Here is a 24,455-nt window from a genome sequence, read left to right as displayed (position 1 = left end):
TGGTGTCACTAAACAATTTATTTAAAAGATAACATATTTAGAGGAAGACATAGACATATACACACCTAGGTACAATTCGCTGTCTTTATCATTAATCTTTATTATTCTATTTTAATCTTCCCCTCTTTTCCCTTTAGGCTTGAGAGAGACAAACCCTTAGCTCTTATTCTCACCTTTTTGCTTCTCTCTTAAAATACCAGGCTTTCAAATGCAGGGATTTAGCCAAGAAGGTAGCTGCCAGCCAGGCATGATTTAAGGGGGCCCCAGAAGGTTGCCATTCCCAAAAAAATGGCGTCATCACTCTGTTGGCAATCCTTTACTTCAGAACTCATTGATGCCTTTTCATCCTTCTGTTGTTCTTGCCCAAATCCTTCCATGAATTCTTCATAAATAATCTAACCAATGTGCAGACCTTCCTCTAGCCCTCTTTGCATCATGTGAGTCCCCATGTACCACTTGAGTTATCCATCTGTTTTCTCAATCTCACTACAAGAGGGGTCCACATCCTCTTCTGGGCTAGTCCCTACTTCAATGCCTTTGGAGTTACATCTTATGCACAAGCCATCACTGGCAGCATGCTACAAACAATACACTACCACCATGCATCTTCCCTTTGCCCATTAGGTTTCTTTAACCAAGTCTTCTGAGAATGTGGTATTCTATGATCAGCAGCCTTATAATGTCACTGGGAAAAATACAGCATTAAAGAATTGGGTTTTTACAACAGTGCAATTTGGGATCACTAAAAGTGAAGCATTGCTCAATTCACTATATGTGATTCAACCTAATCTCTTCCCACGAAATTCTGGGTGCAACACATTATCCATAAAACATATGTCAATGGAGGAGCTAGTTGGACTGCCCCTCTAGAATCATGACATAATTTGAGGAATGTTCATTTTTCATCCACTTTATTCAGGGTCCATATTAGATACACTAAGCTCTTTCCCATTTCTGGATAGTTCACTGTTAGTCAACAAGCATTCAAATACTTACTAGAAGCCAGGTAGAGGGCATCTCCAGTCATCCTGTTCTATGTCTTGCCACTGGACCCAGATAGGTCTGAAGGAGAGAGTGGGGCTGGTGAGTTTGCACAGCCCTGCCTCACTTAAATCCAACCCACTTGAAAGTCAAGACATCTTTTTAATGTCATTGGTCTCTTCAAGAATGAAGGATGAACAACAATCTGAGTAGTAATAGCTGCCCCACTGGGGACCCAACTGGCCAGTTCCAGTTGGGCAATGATGCTCCCTTCCTCCTTTCCTTCCTTCCTTCTTCCCTCACTTTCTTCCTTCCTTCCTCTTTTCACATGTGGGTGCTCTGCCCAATGGAAAGTGGTTTTTTGAAAACAGGATTCTGGAGTAATTTGGAATTATACTCAAAGGGCTAAAAAACTATGCATACTCTTTGATCCAGCAATACCATTACTATGTCTGTATCCCAAAGAGATCACTAAAAAGGGAAAAGGACTCACATGTACAAAAATATTTATAGCAGCTCTTTTTGGGGTGGCAAAGAATTGGAAATTGAGAGGATGTCCATCAATTGGGGAATGGCTGAACAAGTTGTGGTATATGAATGTAATGGAATACTATTGTTCCATAAGAAATGATGAGCAGGTAGATTTTAGAAAAACCTGGACTTGCATGAAATGATGCTGAATGAAGTGAGCAGAACCAGAAAAACATTGTACACAGTAACAGCAACACTGGACAATGATCAACTTTGATAGACTTAGCTCTTCTCAGCAATGCAAGGATCTAAGACAGTTCCAGAAGACTCATGATAGAAAATGCTACCCACATCCAGAGAAAGAACTATGGAGTCAGAATGCATATAGAAGCATACTATTTTCTTTTTTTTTCTTTCTTGTGGTTTCCCCCCTTTATTCTGATTCTTCCTTCACAACATGAATAATGTGGAAATATGTCTCATAGGATTGTACATATATAGCCTATATCAGATTGCATGCCATCTTGGAGAGGGGGCAAAGGAGGGAGAAGGAAAAAAATTTGGAACTAAAAATCTTGTAAAAGTGAATGTTGAAAGGGGCAGCTAGATGGCGCAGTGGATAGAGCACCAGCCCTGGATTCAGGAGGACCTGAGTTCAAATCTGGCCTCAGACACATAACACATACTAGCTGTGTGACCCTGGGCAAGTCACTTAACCCCATTGCCTAGCTAAAAGGGAAAAAAAAGTGAATGTTGAAAACTATCTTTGAATGTAATTGGAAAAAATAAAATACCATTAAGTTGGGGGGGGGAAAATCTAATCAATTAAAGATTAGACTCAATAAGAGTCTAAAAAGAAAAAAAAAAGAAATAGAGCTCTGGAAAAACCAGGCTTTGGTAAAACCCATTGGAATTAAAATGGAGCTACCTGAGTATGCTTTAAATCCAAATCACTCTGGCTCTCAGGATTGGCCAATAAGTCCCAGCCCAAGCCTCTGTTGGTTATCGTCTGGGCTTTGAAGGCTCAGAGCAAGCATAAATAGCAATTGTTTCTGTTCTGGCCAGAAATTTTGAGGGTCTTCCCCTCCCTGACTGAATCTTTTATGATGGCAAAGTAAATCATCTTTTACCTCAAATCTTACTTAGCCTTAAACCACTGAATGGGTGTTGTGTCAGACAAAATGGTACCTGCGAAAGACCTTAGCTTAAAAAGGCCAAGGTCTCCCACTGCATCTGAGGCCATCTCCAGTCATTCTGATCTATGTCTTGCTACTGGACCCAGATGGCTCTGGAGGAGAGAGTGAGGCTGATGACTTTGCACAGCCCTGCCTCACTTAAGTCCAATTCACTTGTATTTTAGTCGAGAAGGCGAGAGGAAGAAGAGGTTCTCACCCAGCCCTAGTGAGCACAGCAGTGCTTCGTACTGATGCTATTGATTGACCTATTGAACTTTATTTAATGAAGAAGTACAAGTCCAATGACTCACCTCTGTCAGAAACTCCTTCACTATTTATTTCTAACATTCATTTTTTTTAAATTTTGAGTTCCGAATTCTCTCCTTCCCTCAATCCATTCTTGAGAAGGCAAGCAATACATCTATTATACGTATGTATGGAGCACTAGCCCTGGAGTCGGGAAGACTTGCATACAAATCTGGCCTCCGAGACTTCCTACCTGTGTGGTCCTGAATAAGTCACTTAATTTCTGTCTGTCTCAGTTTCCTCAACTACAAAATGGGGATAATAATAGCACCCACCTTGCTGGGTTGTTATGAGGATCAAATGAGATAATATTTGTGAAGTACTTAGCACAGTGCCTGGCACGTAGCACATTGCTTAATAAAATGCTCATGTCAATTAGGACAGCAACGACCAGTTCAATCATCAGATCTGTGGAGAAGGAAAGAATTTAAGACCAAAGAAACAGAGGACATGGAACTTGGAATTAGGAAGGCCTGGTTTTGATTCCTACCTTAGACATTACTGTCCAGTCCCTTTACTTCTCTAGGCCTGTTTCCTCACTTGTAAAATAAGGACGTTGAACTCAATCTCTAAGGTTCCTTCTAGCATGATCCTAGGAAGTAAAAGATGTTTTATAGATTCTTTTGAGTCAAGAGCTTTCCAAATACTAAATAATATTCATAAATTCTCTCTTCCATACATGTATGTGTGTGTGTGTCTATCAAAGCTTTATTTCAGACTGAAAGACTTCCAATATTTATTACATTTAAAGAATTTCTCTCCAGTATGAACCAACTCATATTCTTTAATGTTTTGTTTTCAGTTTTTTAAAATGTTATTGATGTTTTGTTTTTACATTTAACATATTTACAGATGACTCTCATTCAATGAGGTCTCTTCTAATATAGTAAAACAATTTAGGAAAACGAATAATGAGTGACCTCATCTGAAAGTGAATACAATATTCCACATCTGTAGCATCACTCAAATCTCTATTTTTTCATTTTTTAAATTAATAAAGATCTATTTTCTCTTTTCCATCTCCTACCGACCTCAAGAGAGAAACAAATACCTTATAACAAAAATTCATAATTAAGCAAAACAAATTCCCTCACTGTCTGCATTACAAAAAAAATCACATTCTGCACCCTAAATCCATCACCTCTCTGTCTGAAAGTTGATAACATGTTTTATAATATGTCTTCTGGAATCATGAATGGTCAGGTATTGACATAGTTCTTATAGCTCTTAAAGTTGTTTGTCTTCACAATGTGGATATTGTATAAACTTCTGATTCTGCTCACTTCATTCTTCATCAGTTTATAAAAATCTTCAAAATTGCTCACTTTTATAACATTAATGTTAGAGCACAAATTATTCTGGTTCTGCTCACTTCACTCTGCACTAGTTCACATAAGCTTTTCTATGTCTCTTTGAAATCATAAATTTCTTCATTTATTACAGCACAACAGTATTCTACCACATTTCTACACCACAACTCATTCAACCATTTATCAATTCATGAGCATCCCCTTAGTTACAGGTATTTACAGAGAGAGAGAGAGAGAGAGAGAGAGAGAGAGGTGTTATAAACATTTTTGTTCACATAGGATTTTTTCCTTTCTTTGAACTTTTCCATATAGACCTAACAATGGTATAGCTGTATTAAAAGGTACACACAATTTACTAACATCTTGTGTATAAATTAAAAATTGCTTGCCAAGTAATTACACCCATTCACAGGTCCAAAAACATATCAATATTCCTGTTTTCTCAGAGCCCCTCCAATATTTATCATTTCCCTTTTTTGTCATCTTTGCCCCTCTGATAGGTGTGAGATAGAATCTCAAAATTGCTTTAATTTCCATTTCTCTAATTAATAGTGATTTGGAGTATTTTTTTTTCAAATGGAAAAAGACAGCTTGAATGTCTTCCTTTGAGAAATGCCTGTTCATATCCTTAGACCATTTCTCAATTGGGAAATGGCTCCTATTCTTATAAATTTGAGTCAGTTCCTTATACCTTGGAAAAGAGGCCTTTACCAGGCAGTTTTCAGATGAAGAAATTAAAGCCATCTATAGTCATATAAAAAAAATGCTCTAAATCATTATTGATTGGAGAAATGCAAATCAAAACAACTCTGAGGTACCACATCACACCTATCAGATTGGCCAACACGACAAAACAGGAAAGTGATAAATGTTGGAGAAGATGTGGGAAAATTGGAACACTAATGCATTGTTGGTGGAGTTGTGAAATGATCCAACCATTCTAGAGAGCAATTTAGAACTATGCCCAAAGGGCTATAAAAATGTGCATACCCATTGATCTAGCAATAGCACTTCTGGGGCTATATCTCAAAGAGATCATACAAATGGGAAAAGGACCTACATGTACACAAATATTTAGAGCAGCTCTTTCTGTGGTGGCAAAGAACTGGAAATTAAGGGGATGTCCATCAATTGGGGAATGGCTGAACAAGTCATGGTATATGAATGTAATGAAATACTACTGTGCTATAAGAAATGATGAGCAAGCAGACTTCAGAAAAACCTGGAAGGACTTGTATGGACTGATGCTGAGTGAAATGAGCAGAACCAGGAGAACATTGTACACAGTAACAGCCACGTTGTATGATGACTATTATTGATAGACTTAGCTCTTCTCAGCAATGCAAGGATCTAAGACATCTCTAAAACTCTCATGATGGAAAATGCTATCCACATCCAGAGAAAGAACTATGGAGTCTGGATGCAAATCGAAGCACACTATTTGCTCTTTTTTTCTTCTATTTTTTTTTTTTGGTTTCCTCTTTCTTGTGGTTCCTCCTATTGGTTCTAATTCTTCCTTACAACATCACTAATGTGAAAATATGTTTAATAGAAATGTATATGTAGAGCCTATATCAGATTGCAACACTGTCTTGGGGAGGGAGGAGAGAAGGAAGGAGGAGAAAAATTTTAAACTCAAAAGCATATAGAAGTGATTATTGAAAACTAAAAATAAATTAATAAAAAAGAGGCCTTTATCAGAGAAATTTGATATAAAGATGTTTTGGGGTTTTTTCCCTCCAGTTAGGTGTTTCCCTTTCAATCTTAACTTGGTTGGATTTGTTTGTGCAAAAACTTTTTTTTTATGTAATCAGAAATTTCCATTTTATCTTCTGTGATACTCTATTCCATATTAGATCATGAACTTTTTTCCTATACATAGACCTGATAAGTAATTTTTTTTCATGTTTCTCTTGTTTATGATGTAACTTTTTATACTGGACCATGTACCTATTTGAAATTTATCTTTGTCTAAGTTGTATAAGCTGTGAGGTGTTGTTCTAAATCTAGTTTCTTCCATACTGCTGTCCTGGTAGTTTTTGACAAATTGTGAGTACTTTATCCCAGTAGCTGGGGTCTTTCTGCTTATCAAATATGACAATACTACTTACACTTGTTTCTGTATGGTGTGTATCTAATCTGTGCCACTGTTTCGTCTATTTTTTTGGTCTAAATTATTGAGAACTATTACTTTATAGTATTCATCTGAGACCTGACACTGCTAAGCCCCCTTCATTGCCATTTCTTTTCATTATTTCTCTTGAAATTCTTGATCTTTTTTGTCTCTGTATGAATTTTATCATTTTTTCTAGTTGGTCCTATAAATAATCCTTCGGTTGGTTGATTGGTATAGCACTGAATATTCAAATCAATTGGTGAATAAAACCTCTTATAACGCTTCAAATCACTACTTCAGTTGACAATTTTCCCATGGTCATTACCCTGAAAGGCTTTTTCTTCACTATGGATCCTCTGTTTGCTTAGTGGTGAGCTGTGCCTGAATCCTCCCACATATTCTTGATAGTCAATAGTTTTCTCCACCATGAATTTTATTAGCTATAATCGTTAGATCTTCCACCTTCATTACATTCAGAAGGTTTCTCCACAGCATTAATTCCCTAATACTGCATGAAGTTTCTACCCCATTTGAAAGCTTTCTCACACTGATTACACTGAAAAGATTTCTCTTCCGTAGGAATTATCCTACGTTCCTTAAGCCATCTCCTCTGACTCAAAGCTTTCTCACATGCATTATACCGACAGTGTTTCTCTTGAGCACAAATAATCTGATGTCATTAGGCCTGGACTATTGGCAAACACTTTCCTCACATTTATTAAATTCAAAGGGCAACTCACTTGTATGAATTCTCTTATGTGTTTTAAGATTTCCCTTCTGGCTGAAGGCTTTTCCACACTCACTACATTTAAAGGGTTTCTCTCCAGTATGAATTCTCTTATGTGCAGTAAGACCTCCCCTCTGCCTGAAGGTTCTTCCACATTCATTACATGTATAGGGTTTCTCTCCAGTATGAATTCTTTTATGTGTATAAAGTCCTCCTCTCTGGCTGAAGGCCTTTTCACATTCATTACATTTATAGGGTTTCTCTCCAGTATGAATTCTAATATGTTTATTAAGATCTCCCTTCATGCTGAAGGCTTTTCCACATTCAGTGCACTTAAAGAGTTTCTCACTATGATGAATTGTTTGATGTGTCCTAAGGCGTCTCTTCTGGCTGAAAGTTTTCCCACATTCATCGCACCTATAGGGTGTCTCATCAGTATGAACTCTCTGATGTTCTACCAGGAATATGCTGTACTTAAAGCTTTTGTCACATTCCTTACATGCAAAGGGTTTCTCTCCAGTGTGACTAATTTTACTTCTGTTGAGGTTCTCCTTTCTGTTGAAGAATTTTTCACATTCATTCTTTTCAAAGGGTGTCTCACCCACATGAATTTTCTTATGTGTTTTAAGGTTTCCTTTCTGGCTAAAGGCTTTTCCACATTCATTACATTTAAAAGGTTTTTCTCCAGTATGAATTCTCTTATGTGCACTAAGACCTCCCCCCTGCCTAAAGGCTTTCCCACATTCATTACATTTATAGGGTTTCTCTCCTGTGTGAATTCTCTTATGTGCCCGAAGACATCCCCTCAAGCTGAAAGTTTTTTCACATTCACTACATTTGTAGGGTTTCTCTCCAGTATGAATTCTCATATGTTTAATAAGATCTCCCTTCAGGATAAAGGCTTTTCTACATTCACTGCATTTAAACGGTTTCTCACCAGGATGAATTATTTCATGTATTTTAAGGCTTTGCCTCTGGCTGAAGGTTTTCTCACATTCACTGCATTTATAGGGTGTCTCACCAGTATGAATTCTCTGATGTTGCACAAGGAATGATCTATACCTGAAGCCTTCTCCACATTCATTACATTCAAAGTGTTTCTCTCCAGTATGAGTCATTTTATGTCTACTTAGGCTTCCTTTCCGGTTGAACGCTCTTCCACATTGATTACATATGTAGGGTTTCTCTCCAGTATGGATTATTTGATGCTGTACAAGATACGAATGGTATCTGAACGCTCTTCCACATGCATGACATTCGAAATGTTTCTCTCCAGTATGAGTTTCTTTATGAGCATTAAGGTTTCCTTTCTGGCTGAAGTTTTCCCCACATTCATTACATCTATATGGTTTTTCTCTTGTATGACTGCTTCGACGTATAGGAAAGCATGAGATATTCCTGAAAGTTTTGCCAGATTCACTACGCTCATTATTATTATGAGTATTTGTTCTATGGTAATGAATAATGTTTGACTGATAACTGAAAGGCTTCCTGTATTTACTACGCTTACTACGTTTTTTCACTGAGGCAGTTCTATTATGTTTGATTTGGCCTGAAAACTGTTTGAAACTCTTTCCAACTGTATCAGACTTAGGGACACTTCCTCCTGTAGGAACTCTCTGGTTTTCAATAAGGATTGCCCCCAAAACAAGCTGCCTCCCAAATATATTCCATTTATGAGTTGCTGCTACCTGCCTAGATTGCCTCTCTTGTTTTCCCCTTTGCCTTTCTAACCAGACATCATGATCCCATGCTTCTCCCAACCTGGAATCCCAAGGACCATCCTTTTTAAGTCTCTCTTTGGAAGATCTTTCTCTACAGATATCCTGCTTTGGAGTTGACTTCTTGGTTTCAGATCTTGTCTTCTGAATAAGGGAATCTGAAATCAACAAAAAAGTATTTATTATCTATTGTTTCCTGTGCTAGGAGAAATCAAAGTGTTTTATTCTAGATTCTGTCTTCTCTTTCAAAGAAGAGAGTGAACTGGAAAAGGTAAATGTTAAGAGGGATTTGAAGGTTAACACAGGTAAAGAAGCAGTAAAAGAACTAGCTATTCAGGATTTAGTGAATTACATTCCAGAGGATTGAAAATATTTGTAGATGTCATCAGAGTAGCAATTCTCAGGCAATTCTTGGGAAAAGGTCACAAGGAGCAGAAAGGGGAAACAGTTTAATTCCGGAAATTATAGCATGAAAAGCTTGAAGATAACATCTAGCAAAATTCATGAACATAGAGAATGAATTGTAAGCACTTAGAAAACAAAGTACTGATCTCTAAAATCCAGTAACAATTCCATAAAAAGAGATTATATAAAATCAATCTCATTTCCTTTACTTATAAGACTTCTGGACTGGTAGATAAAAGGATGCTACAAATTTGGATATCTAGTCTTTAATAAGCTATTTGGCAAAATCTCTTAAGTTGTCTTTGTCAACAAGATGAAGAAATACAGATTGGAGAGTACAGGTCAATAGATTTATAAAAGCTCAAGTAACCTCATCCCAAAAGAGTACTGAATAAGGAGCTGTTGCCAACATGGAGAATATTCTCTAGTTTCATATCTTTGAGCTCTATATTTGGCCCAGTCTCACTCAACATGTTTATAAACAGTTCTGATAAAATCATAGACAGCACTCTTCCTAATACTGCTGATGACACAGAAGTATGTGAGAGAACTAATATATTGGATGAACAAATCAGAATTTTAAAAAAAAGGATAGAAGAATGGGCAGGAATAAACAACATGCAATTTAATAAATATAAATGTAATTCCTGCAATTAGGACATCAGCTATAAATATGGGATTAGAGAAACTTGGCTGGGTAGTAGATCATGTTGGAAGACCTAGGGATTTTAGCTGACCATAAGTTTAATTTGGACCAATAATAAGATTTTGTTTTTGCTATTCTAATGAAATCTATGCAGACAAGGAGAGATAATGATTAAACAATAGTATAGTTAAGGTAGACTTGGAACTGGTTAAATGCCAAGACCCAAAGGGAAGTCATTAATGTCTTCATATCAACTTGGAGAGTGTTTTCTAATGGACTGTCCTAGGATCTATTTCAATCAATGCCATGAATAAAAGCATAAATGACATATTTATCAAATATGGGGATAAGCCGAAGCTAGGAGGAGTACCTAACATGATGAATGACAGTTAGGATCCCAAAAGGACAGGGTAGAATCCCGAACTCAACTGAAGGAGCTTAAATTAATTAAAAATAAATGTAAAGTCCTGGTTTCAAACATCAACAAACAACAATAAACTGAAGGAGATATGGATGCCCCAGAGAATTTCACTGAAAAAGACCTGTGAGTTTTGATGGACTCAGTAGGAAGTCAACAGAGTGCTATGATAGAACGTGATCTTAGGATGCTCAGTATTCAAAGTAAAGTAGATGATTATTATTTCAAGGAACACCACCCTGGCCAAATCATATCTGGAGCACTGCTGGGAATACTTATGAGCTGATGCAAAGTGAAGAAAGTAAAACCAGAAGAACAATTTACCCAGTTATAGCAATATTGTAAAGATAATCAACTATGAAAGACTTATTAACTTTGATCAACACAAGAACCCACCACAGTTTCAAAGGACTTATGATGAAAAATGCTGTCCACCTCCAGAAAGAAAATGGATGGACTCAGAATGCAGAACAAAGTATATTTTTTCCTTATTATTATTACTATTATTAATTCTTCTTGTTGTCCTTCTTCTTCTTCTTCTTGTCCTTCTTCTTCTTCTTCTTCTTTCTTCTTCTTCTTCTTCTTCTTCTTCTTCTTCTTCTTCTTCTTCTTCTTCTTCTTCTTCTTCTGGAAACAGAGCTACTGCAGAAATTTGTTTTGCATGACCATACATAATTATAACAGGTTTTGTACTTCTCACCTTCTCAGTCAGTATGAGGGAAGGAAAGAGTTTGGAACTGAAAATAATTTATTATTGAAATTTAAAATTTAAAATATATGATCCTCTTGATGGGTTTCTTATTTTGGTTCTCCTATCCCTATATACAAGTGCAATTATGGAAGTGGTGAGCCAATAAATGTATAAGACAAGAGATTCGAATTTAGAAATGTAATTCTCATTATTGTTCTATAAGAAATGATGAGCAAGCAGACCAGAAAAACCTCGAAAGACTTACATGAACTGATGCTGAGTGAAGTGAACTGAACCTGGAGAACACTGTACACAGTAACTGCAACATTTTGCGATGATGACCAACTTGGATAGACTTAGCTCTTCTCAGAAATGCAATGGTCTAAGATAATTCCAAGGGACTCATGATGGAAAATGTTATCCACATCCAGAGAAAGAACTATGGAGTCTGAATGCAGATAAAAGCATACTACTTTCTCTTTTTTGTTGTTGTTTTTGTTTTTTCTTTCTTGTGGTTTTTCCCTTTTGTTCTGTTTCTTCTTGTTCTTCTTCTTCTTCTTCTTCTTCTTCTTCTTTCACAACATGGTCAGAAAGGGAGAAAGTAGGGAAAGAAGAATGCTATTTTGGAAAAAGATAATGATTGTGGTTCTGGAAATATTGCAATGGTCAAGGACCATTGTGGACATGCACACGTACCAACAGTACCAACTGACAAGCTGGTCGTCTGATTTCTGGTGAGGGAGAATCTGCCACTTTTCAAGGCCGGCTATTTCTTGGCTGTCACCAGAAGCTGACCGTCATTAACAGGCTTGACAAGTCTTGAGATATTCTCAGCCACATCCAGGTTAAATGACCCAGGAAGGCTATAGATCTCCATATTCTTTATAGGTCTGCACTCTGAGGTCAAGCAGAAAGAGTTTGATCCTACTTTCACATGATAGGCCTTCAAATATTTAGACAGCTGTCCTTTCACCTCTAAAGTCTTCTCTTCTCCAAGCTAGACACTGCCATTTCCTTCAATTAATTCTTGTATCACATTTTGGCAGTCCAAAATTCTGTCAGGGTTGTTTTGGTTTTTTTGGTTTTTGGGGGGAGGAGAGAATTGAGGAAGGTTGTCTTTTTTGCAGCAGGCTCTTTGCTTTAGCCATGTCCCCTCCTCCTGCCTGGCAATCTCTCCCTTTTCTAAAATGATCAATACCTGGAATCTTCCATGTTGGAATCTGCCCATGATTTGAGAAGTCAGTTCGGAACAAGAGCCTACCTCTTCCTATGAAACCCCTGGCCGTAATTTTCACCACTGAGCTGCCCTAATGTACAAGAACAGATCTCAGACAGTTCCACACTGAAAGGGGAATAAACAGAGCCTGGTATATCCTGGGAGTGCAAGGAATGCAGGGAAACCTGTCACCGAACTACAAATGCCATTCCCCCCCATCTGTTGTCTTAAAAGCATGGCAATCAAGTCCTAGTGACAACCCTTTGTTGAGTATCCCAGTGTGTCCAGTGACTGCGATCCTTATACATCCTGCCCCTTCCACTGTAACAGTTATAGCTTCTCTCTCTTGACTACTATTCAAATTATCTTCTGCCTTGACCCCTATCCACTTGTCCCTCCCAGCCCAATCCCTTTGCCTCCCAATGCTCCTGGATATTTCCAGATAGGCCAAATGCCCTCTCTTGGGCACACTAAAATGTACCCATCATAGAGGCCTCTTGCTTTCTGAATTACTGGCCTATCTGCTGCTTCTATGAAGACCTCTAAGGAGCTATAGTACATTGGGACAAGCATGGTCTCCTATCCTTCCACATATGATTTCCTGGTTTCCTTCCTCTGACTATGCTCCACCTTGTCAGTGTTCTTCCTACAATGGAGCGTCCAGAACTGAACACAATATTCCAGTTGTGGAATACTGTCACATCACAGAATTGTCAATCACAGAAAACCAGAGTCAGAAGGCACCCAGAGGCCATCAAGTCCAACCTAAACTAGACTGAGAATCCCAGAAAGTGTCAATAAGTGAAATGCTGCAGAGGTAAGCCAAGAGGAGGATGTGAGAGAAAACCTTTAGAAGACAGAAGAAGAGAAGCAACAGCAGGAGTGAGAAAAGCCATGGACTAGACAGAGCCTCAGTCTGAAGCCTCATTATGATTCTAACCAGCCAGGACAAGACAAAAGCTCCTGAGCCTCAGCCTCCTCTGCTGCAAAATGGAAGGTCAGTGCGTGATTCACCTTACGTGGTGTAAGCTACAAAGTTCTATATGTACATGAATTGTCACTACTACTATAGAACTCCATAGATACCACAAAGACCATTTTCCATAGAGCAGTGGCAGGCTGTAACACTTCCAGTAGGGAAAGGGATCAGGGAAAATGGAGATGCAGCATAGATGGCATTTTTGGGTGTGGGGATTGAGGTCTGGCCTTGAACGGAATGACAGAAAGGAAATTTCAAGTTAAGTAAAACTGGAAACAAAGTCAAGGAAAGGGCCTTTTTTGTTATTTTAACCATAGGGTAAATGTACCTATATCTGAGAGCAGTAAGAAAGAAGAGGAGAAAATAAACAGAGGAAGAAGGAGGAAAGAACACGCTCTGGAGCACAGGAAAGAGAGTGAGCATCAGACCAAAGAAACAGCGCTCTCTCTGAGGCTGGAGGAAGATATGAAGAGAGGGGATCAGGGAGTGATTGACTCTGATGAAAGCAGAGAATACAGGACAAGACTCATGTGGGTCAGCCCCAACACTCCTCCACAGGCCTGGGATCCGCCAGCTGACACTGCCCAGCTAAGCTGCTGCTCCAGAGTAAGCCCTACCTTTCTGTTCTTCGCTCACTCACCTTCAAAAGAAAAAGCGGCTTCTTCCTCTCGCATCCATGATGTTTCTCTTCTTTCCGGTTTGGAGATCACACTGGGTTTGAAAACTGGCATTCCTACTAATGGGGAAATAAATGGGAAAATGCTGAATTCAGAGATATCTCATCAACCTTATCATCTTTCTTTTTAAGAAACAGAGCGTGCTTGCAAGACCCAGATGGGGGTAGAAAGGACGTCTATGGGATGAAAACAAAGAAAATAAGTTCTTCTTAACACATCTTCTGCTAAAAGGCCAGAGACCTTTCTTATCTTCAATCACCTACAGTGCGGGTCTTTACAGGAGACCCTTTGACTGGAATGAACAAATATTAGGGAAGGCATAGCCTTTGGGGGAGCACAATAAAGCGTGGATTTCTAACTGCAAAAGAAAGGTCTTTCAGCTTAGAAGAGAGAGCAGAACCATTGTGTCTCTGGGAGTCAAGAAATTTAGGAATCCCTCCACATGACCTATATTTGTGAGACTTTCCCTGCACAAGTCAAAGAGCAGCCAGGTACTTCAGGAATCCCCCAGGCAATGGGAGATGAGAATGCAAAGACAAGCCGACAGAAGATGATGACATGGAGAAAAAGCCATCCTTACCCAAGAAGACAAAATTCTCATAGTTCTCCAGCATTACTTTCCTAAATAGGTCCTTCTGAGCAGGGCCCAGCAGCCTCCATTCCTCCCGGGTGAAGTCCACTGTCACATCCTGGAAGGTCAGTATCTAAAATATCAAAACATGCTCCTGCTCACTTCAGGACCGACTCTCAAAGGAAACATGAGGAAGGCATAAAGGTGTCAAAAGGCAAAGGGGAAGGTTCTCACGGCTTTCAGGGTTCTGAAAGCCACGAGTCCAATATTTCTTGAGGACTTCCTGCATACCATAGTTCCTACTAGGTTGGGTATCCCAGAGAAAAGCTTACTTTACTGCTCAATCAACCTTACAAATCACCTCCCACTGGAGAGAACAGTGAATCACGTATTTCACTCATGTGTAAGAGTGAGGTTTTCTACCTCTCCCTCCCCAGTCAGTAAATACCTTTTAAGTATCTGCTACATGCCACTCACTGTGCTAAGTGCTGGGAATAAAAAAAGAGACAAAAGACAGTCTCTGCCCTCAAAGAGCTTACAATCTAATAGAAGAAACAATAAGCAAACATATGTTCAAACAAGCTATAGATAGGATAAGTAGGGAATAATTTAGAAAGGGAAGATACTAGAATGAAATGAATGTAAACACACACTTCTCTATGGAGGGGAGTGAGAAGGTACAGAGATGGGCAAATGCATCTTCCTCTCATCTTTGCAGAAGTGAGGGACTATGGGTGCAAAACACCATACACACTGTCAGACTCAGCTGATCTGTCCTCTGGATTTCCTTAAATCTTTTTTTTCTTCTTCTTCTTTTTTTTATTCTTTGTGACAAGGGATGGTTCTATGAGTTGGGGACAAGAAGAGGACTTGTTTGGAAATGAAGGTGATATAGCTGAAAAATATGTCAAAAGAAAATAAAAAAGAAAAGATAAAAAAGAAATTGGATGCCACAAGTAAATATTAATCAGACACAGAATATTCCTAAACCACACTCTCTTCTCGGCCATGCAAAGAATGATTTTTTAAAAAATTTAGGTAAAAGCAGAATCCTGGAATTTGTGTTTAGTGTGGGTGGGGGAGGAGGCAATTTAACTTAACATATGTTTTTTAAGTGCCTACTATGAGTACGGCACTGTTCCAGTCTCCAGAATATGAAGACAAAACCAAACAGTTCCTCAAAGAGCTTCCATTTTACTGAGGAAATCCCATATATACAAAGTATACGCAAAATAGTAAGTAATTTTGAGACAGTGAGAACTACCAATTCAGGAGATTAGGAAAGGAAGGTTACATGTAGTAAGTGGCAATTTCCTAAGAGTGGGAAGCAATATTATGAAAGAATTTAAGTACGCTATGAGACAGAGGTGAGGCATGAGGGATCACCGATACAAAGGCAGAAATGAAAGATGAAACGACACATACAGGCAGCATTAGGTCAGTATGACAGGAAAGGAGTGGGTGTAAAGGGGAATTTTATGAAATAAGACTGTAAAATAGAATGGAACCAACCATGAAGCAATCTAAGTGCCAGACTAGGTATTTTATATTTATCTTGGGAGCAACGGGAAACAACAGGGAGCCATTGAAGATTTTTGAGTTGAGAAGTGACACAGTTAGATCTGTCATTAAGATTAAGATTGTTACACAGTAAAATAAATTTTATCTGTACTAGAAGTGTGTGTTATGACAAAGAATAAGACTAATCCATTTAAAACAAAATAAGAAATAACTAACGTGATGATTTTTTTTATCAGATGAGAAAGAAAAAACATAGTTGGCAACAAAATTTTGGGGAAAACTGAATTGCTCAATTATATGGAGACTTCTGAATGGGAATCATAAGGAATACATTTGTTTCTCAAGCTCTCATAGGACCTGTACAAAAACTGACCATGTCCTATATAATAAAGAACTTATAACAAATGAAAAGAGGCAGACTTGAAGTATATCCTTTATCAACCATAATGCAACAGAATTGTAATCAATAAAGGAAATGTGAACAAAAAGTACAGACGTAAATGAAGACTGAAAAAGTATCACACTAAATAATTAGTGGGTCAAAGACTTAACTCATAGAAGCAAGAAAAAAAATAAAGGTAATAATATCCAAACAACATAACAAAATACCTAAATGAGTCTTCAGAGGAAAATTCATAACCCTGAATATTTATATTAACAAAACAGAAAAAGAGAAAACTAATGAACTGAATGTGCAGTTTTAAAAACTAGAAAACTGACAAATTAATAATCTCAAAACAATCATAAAGGAAGGTACTTTGAAACTATAAGGAACAAGTGTAGATGTGAAAAAAATAACAACGGACCTAGTAAGCAAAACCAAGAAGCATTTCTAAAAAGAGTAACCAAAACTGAATAATCATATAATAACAGCTATTAATAATGACTAATAAATTATCATTGTTAGAGATGGCTTTTACCTGGTGCTTTACAGCAAGTTAACAAAACCAAAAGTGAAGAGAGAATTTATAACAAATGGAAAGATAAAAAAGAAAATCATCAGAAAGTGTCATACTTAATTGTACTGCAAAAATACTAAAAAATGAAATGAACAACTAAGAAAATGTAAATACAAAAAAAAAAAAACAGGAAACAGACAACCTAAATAAAGCACTCAAAGAAATTGAACAGTAAGAAATGAACTCCCACAGGAAAAATAAGAAACCTCCAGGTCCAAGTGAATTTCTACCAAAACTTTAATGAATAAATAATCATGCCTATTCTAAATAAGCATCATTATAGGCACCATAACAAATTCTATGCAGCAAACATGATCCTGAATACAAAAGAAGGAAGAAATAAAGAGAGAGAGAGAGAAAGATGAAATCCTAACTCACCTGACGTCTAGCTGTTAAGGTTCTAGAAGGCATTTCCTCTTTCTCTTTGATTCTTCTTTCTTGGGGAAGGGCAGAATCTCGAGAACTGAAGGACAAGAAAGACGTCAGAAGGGAGACTAATCTGCCTTGTTAACTCCCAAACCCACTAGGATTGAATTTCCCACACACCACCTGGGTGTGATCCCCAGGGTCCTTATAGAAAGAGAGATCAAAGGGAAGTCAGGATCAGACCTACCTTCTACTAGAATGAAAGGGAAAGGCTATGGACATGAGTTTTTAAGGTCAGAACAAAAATGACATCTGTGGAACTTCAAGAAATAGTAAGAAAGTACCTGTCTTGGGTGAATTAAAATCCCAAAGTCTCCTTCTGGTAAAAGAGGGTTCACTCAGAAACTTAAGCTATTAACAAACCTTAGCATTATTTTTTCCTTTAGATGGATTCTCATCTGTGCAGGGGAGAGTTTCTCAGAAGTCTGGTCAAGACCATTAAGAACAGGCTCTTAACACTATAAGAAATAGTCTAGGCAGCCATGAAGGCAGGGACTGTCTTTCTTTTCCTTATTTGAATCCCCAGCATTTAGCACGGCATCTGGCATATAGTGGCATTTAATCAATGTTGATTGACTAACTAAATGGATCTTTCTTTAATTGACAAATAGTATCTTTCTAAAACCAAAGGCCAGCATTATCTGTAATGGGAATAAACTAGAGGCCTTTCTAATAATATCAGGGGTAAAGCAAGGATGTCCATTTTCATGCTAGCTATAATGATATGATTTTTTAAAAAGAAACTGAGGAAATAAACATAGACAAGAGTAAATAAAACAATTCACTTATTGCAGATGATATGATAGTTTACTTAGAGAACCCTAGATAATTAACTTTTAAAAACTGAAACAATTAACTTCACCAAAATTTTAGGTTATGGAATGAACCCACCTATATCATCAGCATAATATCTGCATATTACCAACAAAATCTACCAAGAAATAATAAAAAGAGAAATTTCATTAAAAGCAACTACAGAAAGTATTAAATACTTGGTAGACTACTTGCCTGATAGGAATCATATGAACGCAAGTTCAAAATAATCTTTATACAAATAGAAATACAAAATAATTAGAGAAATATTAATTCTTCATGGGTGGCAATATAATAAAAGTGGCAATATTACCTAAATTAGTTTACTTATTCAGTGCCATATGAATCACATTACCAAAGGATTACTTTATACAACTATGAAAAATAATAACAAAATTCATCTGGAGAAACAAAAGGTCTAGAATCTCAAAGAAAATAATTTTTAAAAAGTGGGAAAGAAGGGGCTTAGCAGAACTGGATCTCAAACAATACTACAAATCAGTAATCATCAAAACAATTTAGCAATAGTTAATAAACAGAGAAGTCAATCAGGGGAACAGATCAGGTATACAATAAACTTCTAGAAGCAAACAAACACAGCAGCCTAGTGTTTTGCAAAACCAAAGATCTCAGTTATTAAGAACTCAATATTCAAAAAAAACTGTTGGCAAAACTGAAAAGCAGTCTAGAAAAAACTAGGTATAGACCAACATCTCACAAAGTGTACCAAGAAAAGCTCCAAACGGACACATGGCTTAAATATAAAGGGTAACATCATAAACAAATTAAAGTAGCAAAAGGAAAAATTATTTTTCAGATCTGTGGATTAAGTAAAAGTTCATGATGAAACAAGAAATAGAATCACAGGAAGTAAAATATATGATTTTGATTATTTTTTTAAAAAAAATTTTTTACATAAACAAAATCAAAGCAGCCAAAATTAAAAGAGAAGATGGGGGGGGGGAATGAGAGGGTTTTGCCTAATAAACATCTAATTTCTAAAATATACAAGGAACTGATTCAAATTTATAAGAATAAGAGCCATTCCCCAATCAGTACATGGTCAAAGGATATGAACAGGTTGCTTTCCACAGTCAGAAATACAAGCTAACAAATAGCCATATAATGCTGTAACTCATTAATAATTAGAGGAATACATATTAAAACAACTCTAAAGTTCCACTTCGCACCCATCAGACCGGCAAAGTTGACAAAAAAGAAAATGACAAATGCTGGCAGTACATTAATATACTGTTGGTGTTACTATGTACTGGTCTAGCTCTTATGAAAGCATTTTAGAACATGCCAAAAAATTATTTAACTGGGCACACCCTTTGCCACAACAATGCCAACATCAGTTCTGTAGCTGAAGATATTAAAGAGATAAAAGAAAGTAGAAAAGATTTCATGGGAACAAAAATATTTAAAGCAGTCCTTTATGGCACCTCTACTCAAGGAGGGAGGCTAAGGGCCGTTTTTTCTCCAAACCTTCCACCAACTACACTGTTTTGGGCTTCTTTGGCACTCTCCATCATGCAAGGTCCTTTTTCTCTGCGTAGTCTTCCCATTGGAGTGTACGTTCCTTGAAGCCAGGGGCTGTCTTTGTTTTCATTTATATCTGTAACCCCAAAGCTTGGCACAGTGCCTGGCACACAGGGGGTGCTTAATAAATGGGCAGTTAAGGCCTGGCACCGAGGGGTGCCCATGAATAGGGTAGGTTGTGGTCTCTGACTGCGATGGAATGTCATTGGGCTGTAAGAGGAGGGGGTGGGGGTCCGAGGAACCTAAGAAAACCCGGCTGGGCTGACGCGGAGCGGGGTGGGCACAATCCGGGGTCCAGGGGCACCACGGCCACCCTGTAAAGGCAGGCCCCGGGGAAAGACTTTGTAGACCAGGTCCAACCACACTATGCGAGGCCTCGGGGCACAGGCTCCCAAGGGTGACCTCAGGGCGCGCTGGAGCCTTTTTAGGGCTCGGCCAGAGGGACTTGGGGTTTTTTTCCATCCGTGGTGGTAACGGTTTTGTTTTTTTCTTTCTCACCGGTAGGGAGGGGAGGCCTGGGAAGGAAAAAAGTTAGGCTTTTGGTTGATTGAAAAAATAAATAAAAATTTAATTTAGAAAAGAAAGAACAAAAGAAGGAGAGGAGCTCAGAGGCCGCCGAGCTCAACCTCCATCACTTTAAAGAAAAGGAAACTGCGCCCCAGGGAGGTCAGCAGCCTCCGTCAAGGTGACAGAGCTGGAAGCGGGAGGGAGAATTTGAACCCAGGTCCTGGCTCCGCTGTACCGTGCGGGTGGTTCTACATCTTCTATCAATATTGCCCCTCCCCCTTTTCCTTTCATCTCCCTCCCCAGACACGGACCCAAGGGTCCGCAGTCCAGCAGCGCCCCCTCTCACGATTGCACACACTCACATTCTCACTCACCTGAAAGGACCCAGCAAAAATGAAAAGCGGAAAGCCTTAGGCTGCACGCCCAGGACTGCGCTAGCGCAGATCAAAGGCTGAACTACGACTCCCAGAACCTAACGGGCTCCGGACAATTCCCTGCTCGAATGAGGGCGAGGAAGACCGCAGCACGTGCCTAGAATGTTTACCTTAGGACTGGGAAAGATTTTTGTGCCTTGGTCTCCTGGGAAATGTAGTCCGGGGGCTACTTCTGCGCAGGCGCACTCCTAGTTCCTCCAGAAATGGCCCGAGAGGCTTTCGTTCTTTGCCTGATGGGTGCCCAGTCCCTTGGGGTGAGGATGGGGAGTCTCTGGGCCTGGGCTGACCCCGGCTGAGAGTGAGCCGTGCCGGCCTCCACTTCCGTGTCACCTTCCTGAAACCTTCACCAGCTTCTTTGCAGAGATACTCGGGGGGAGGGGCTGCAAGTCTGCCCCGCATCCTTTCTGCTGGGGGCTTCCCCCCCACCCAAGTCCCCGCGATCTGTGCCCAGAAAGAGAAGGGGGTGTCTGGGGTCGTGGGCTGGAACGGATGTGGCCTCCGTGTGCGTCCGAGCCACCTCCGTGGATTGTGGGGAGAGGGAGGGGGAAGCAGAGAGGGAACCAATGCAGCCTGGGGTTCCCAAAGGTCGGTTTCTGGTTGTACTGATGAGATCCTCAAGACGAGGGGCTCACCCTGTAGTCACTGCCTGCAGGACCCTGGAAGATATAATGGGCGGTGGGGGTCTCTAGCAGTGACTTCGTTCTGGGAGGGGGGCACTGGAGCTTGGAGCGGGCTGAAGCTGCAAAGGGTTCAGATAACGGAAAGGCTTGGGGGTGCTTGTTACCCTCTAATAGGGAAAAAAGAATCACAGCGTGAGGAGGACCACTGCTCAGGGCAGAGAGATCAGTGCCAGGGGATGCCAGAAGCCAGAGATGCCCAGCAGAGTCAGGACTGGAGAAAACAGAACAAAAATGGCTAATAGAAGATTCAGATCATGGTAGAAAGTAGGAAAGCACCTAAGCTGATCTCACTGAGTTCTGCTCACTGAGCTCAGATAAATGACCTGTCCAGGTACTGAAACTATCAGTTGGCTATGATTGCTGAACAGTTGTTACTGATTTTGAGAGATCCCAAGAACAGGCACTTCTGCAACCCAAATTAGCTTTCTAATACCTCTCTGCTCAAGTCACTCTCACCTAAGAAACTTTAATCCTTCCACATTCCTTACCAAGTAAAATTTAAACTCATTACATTGGCATTCTAGAGGCATTATAATCTGGTTCCAACCTACCCTTCCAGCTTTATCTCACATCATTCTTCATTTACCCTAGGCTCTAGTCAAATTGAACTCTCCCCCTATTTCTTTTATTTGATCTTCCACCTGAGGATTTCTTCTCAAGTCTCCTTTGCCAAGAGAGTCATTGTTCCCATCCACTAAGTATGGGCATCTGCCAAAGCTCTGCCCTAGGTCCTGGTCTCTCAATTGATGTGTTTTGTTCGATTATCATCTCTATGCAGATGGCTTCCAAACAGATATATCTAGCCCTAATCTCTCTACTAAAATCTAGACCCGTGTTACCAGTGGTCTGCTGGACATCACCCAAAAACATTTCAAACTCAACATGTCCAAAATGCAATTTTCTTGCACTCCTTTCCCACCTCCATTATTTCTGTTGAAGGCACCACCATCCTTATCACTAGGGTTCATGATAAATTATCCTTTATTGACCTGTTTGTATATGTCCACTTGGGGAATAATGAAATTTCCCCAAGGGCAAGGACCAATTTGGTTTTGGCTCTATGACCTCAGTTCCCAGGTGAGCACCTTGCATCACAAACATTTAGGAAGTGCTTACTGAGTTGGGTTGATTGCACTGAGGTAACTGTATTCTACCTCAACAAAATCTCACCGCTGTTCCATTCTTTTATTCATAAAGCCTTTACCCTGGTTTGTCATCATCCCTTGCCTGGACACCTGTAGTCCCCCTATTATTATTTTCCTCCACTATGTATCCCACACTGCTGCCAAATTGATATTCTTAAAACACAGATATGATTATTTCACACTAATATTCTGAAAACTTCAATGTTTTTCTATCGCCTCTGGGATGAATACAAAAAAAGCCTAGTATTTAAAGCTTTCTACAATCTTGCTTCCACTTACCCTAACAGCCTTGTTTCAAGTTATTTCCTTCCATATGCTGTGACCTTTTAATCATTACCTGTTAATGACATGCACTGGCATGTTTCCCATGTCTCCTCCCCAACGCTCCTCTATTTAGAATCCCTAGTGCCCTTTAACGTACAGCTCTGATCATACCTCCTATACAAAGCCTTTCCCGATCTCTCCTCAAGCCCCTCACTTCCGTGGTTAGTTCTCTTTCCCTCTTGAAATTACTTCTTGTATAATCTGTATTTATTTATCTGAATACCTGTCATAGCTCTGCCAACCCCACCCCACATCAGTCAATCAAACATTTATTAAGTGCCTACTATGTGCCAGGCTGTACTAAGCACATTTTCTTCTACTCTGTGGATGATTATTTATCACTTATTGACATTGTTTGAACCTAACTTAATGTGATTAGAGACGTTTAACCCAGAATGTCACCCCGACCTCAGTAACTCTCTAGGCATGCTGGAGATGGCTACAAGGTATTTTGGGTTCTCCCAAGTCCGGGATCCACCTAAAATATTCCTGTTTGGGGTCTCTTTGTTTTGGGATTTCTTTGTGTTTGGCTTTGCCCAAATTTTATTGAACGTTAATATTTATCTCAATCTATCTTGCCTTCAAGTTTCCTTTTCAGCAAAATGGCTTAATTGTGTATGTGGGGTTTGCATGTAGGGACACTTGTCTAAAGCCTATATAACACAAACCTTTCTTTCCTGTTCCCTCCCTCTACCAAATGGCCTAATAAATTTCTTTCTAAAACTATTTTAGATTTTGGGATTTATTCCCAGAAACAGCTTCTACATTTTCTTCTCTAAATATCCATTTAATTACCAGACCCCCCATAACAATGATCGTCTCTCTTTCCCTCTTGTCAGTTCTCATGGCCACCACATTGGTACAGACCCTTATTACTGCCCTGTTGAACTAGGCACCTCCTGACTGGTCTTCCCACCTCCAGTCTCTCCCCTCATCCTTTCTAGGACTCCAAGACTAATCCTCCTCAGGATTAGGTCACTCGCCTTCTCCAAAATCCAGCTGGGCTCCTTGTTGGATATTGGGTAAACCCCAGGAGAAACTAAAGAGATACTAAAAATTAGAAGGCAGGCAGAGGGTAGTAACAGCAGTAAGGAGGCATGAACCACCCAGAAGTTGGCATCAAGACCAAGTTCATGGTGAGCATCCCTTCTGGGCTGGCTGGACTCCATAGGACCCACGTATTCTAACGGGAGGCATCACCTAAGGAGCAGAGTCCAGTCAACCTACATGCACAACACACTGTGTTATGTTACTTCTCTATGTATCTCCTCCCTATAGCAGAGGGCAAGGCTCATGAGCAGCTCTGAACCTTTCCTACATCCTCCAGGACCCTGCAGACGGAGAGTGGGGGGAAGGAAAGGGAGAGAGAAAGAGGGAGAAAGGAGAAAGAGAAGAGACAGGGAAGGAGACGGAGAAATAGAAGACGAGAGGGAGAGAGAGATGAAGAGAGAGAGAGGAGGAGAGGGACAGCAAAGAGAAGGAGCGGAGGGAGACAAAAAGGACAAAGAGGAAGGAGAGTGGGAGGGACAGAGATACAGAGAGAGAAGAGAGTACATAGGGAGAGAGATGGAGAGAGAGAGAGAGAGAGAGAGAGAGAGAGAGAGAGAGAGAGAGAGAGAGAGAGAGAGAGAGAGAGAGAGAGATGGGGGCGGGGAGAGACAGAAGGGGAAGGTATGAAAGGGCAGGGAAAGGAA

At 39.5% G+C, this 24,455-nt stretch overlaps 1 protein-coding gene across 2 annotated transcripts; it reads right to left on the bottom strand.

Annotated features, from left to right (window-relative positions):
* Nucleotides 1-20,685, bottom strand: LOC110202938 (uncharacterized). Of its 2 annotated transcripts, XR_013484466.1 has the most exons (6): nucleotides 20,553-20,685; nucleotides 17,269-17,353; nucleotides 14,420-14,543; nucleotides 13,803-13,898; nucleotides 997-8,965; nucleotides 1-685 (listed from the first exon to the last, which is right to left on the bottom strand). XR_013484466.1 is itself a non-coding variant. In XM_020979304.2 (5 exons), the coding sequence occupies exons 2-5, from the start codon at nucleotides 17,299-17,301 to the stop codon at nucleotides 7,050-7,052; spliced, it is 2,169 nt and encodes a 722-aa protein (XP_020834963.1). In that variant the 5' UTR covers nucleotides 17,302-17,353; nucleotides 20,553-20,685; the 3' UTR covers nucleotides 1-7,049. The 2 variants fall into 2 exon arrangements, 1 of the variants encoding a protein (XP_020834963.1); XM_020979304.2 differs by having other exon boundaries at nucleotides 1-8,965.
* Between the last annotated feature and the right edge of the window lie 3,770 nt (nucleotides 20,686-24,455).

Source organism: Phascolarctos cinereus, unplaced genomic scaffold (genome assembly GCF_003287225.1).
Source record: "Phascolarctos cinereus isolate Bilbo 61053 unplaced genomic scaffold, phaCin_HiC Scaffold_2;HRSCAF=192, whole genome shotgun sequence".
Classification (NCBI taxonomy): Eukaryota; Metazoa; Chordata; class Mammalia; order Diprotodontia; family Phascolarctidae; genus Phascolarctos; species Phascolarctos cinereus.
The sequence above is the reverse complement of the archived record's forward strand: the minus strand, read 5'-3'. Positions and strand labels throughout refer to the sequence as shown.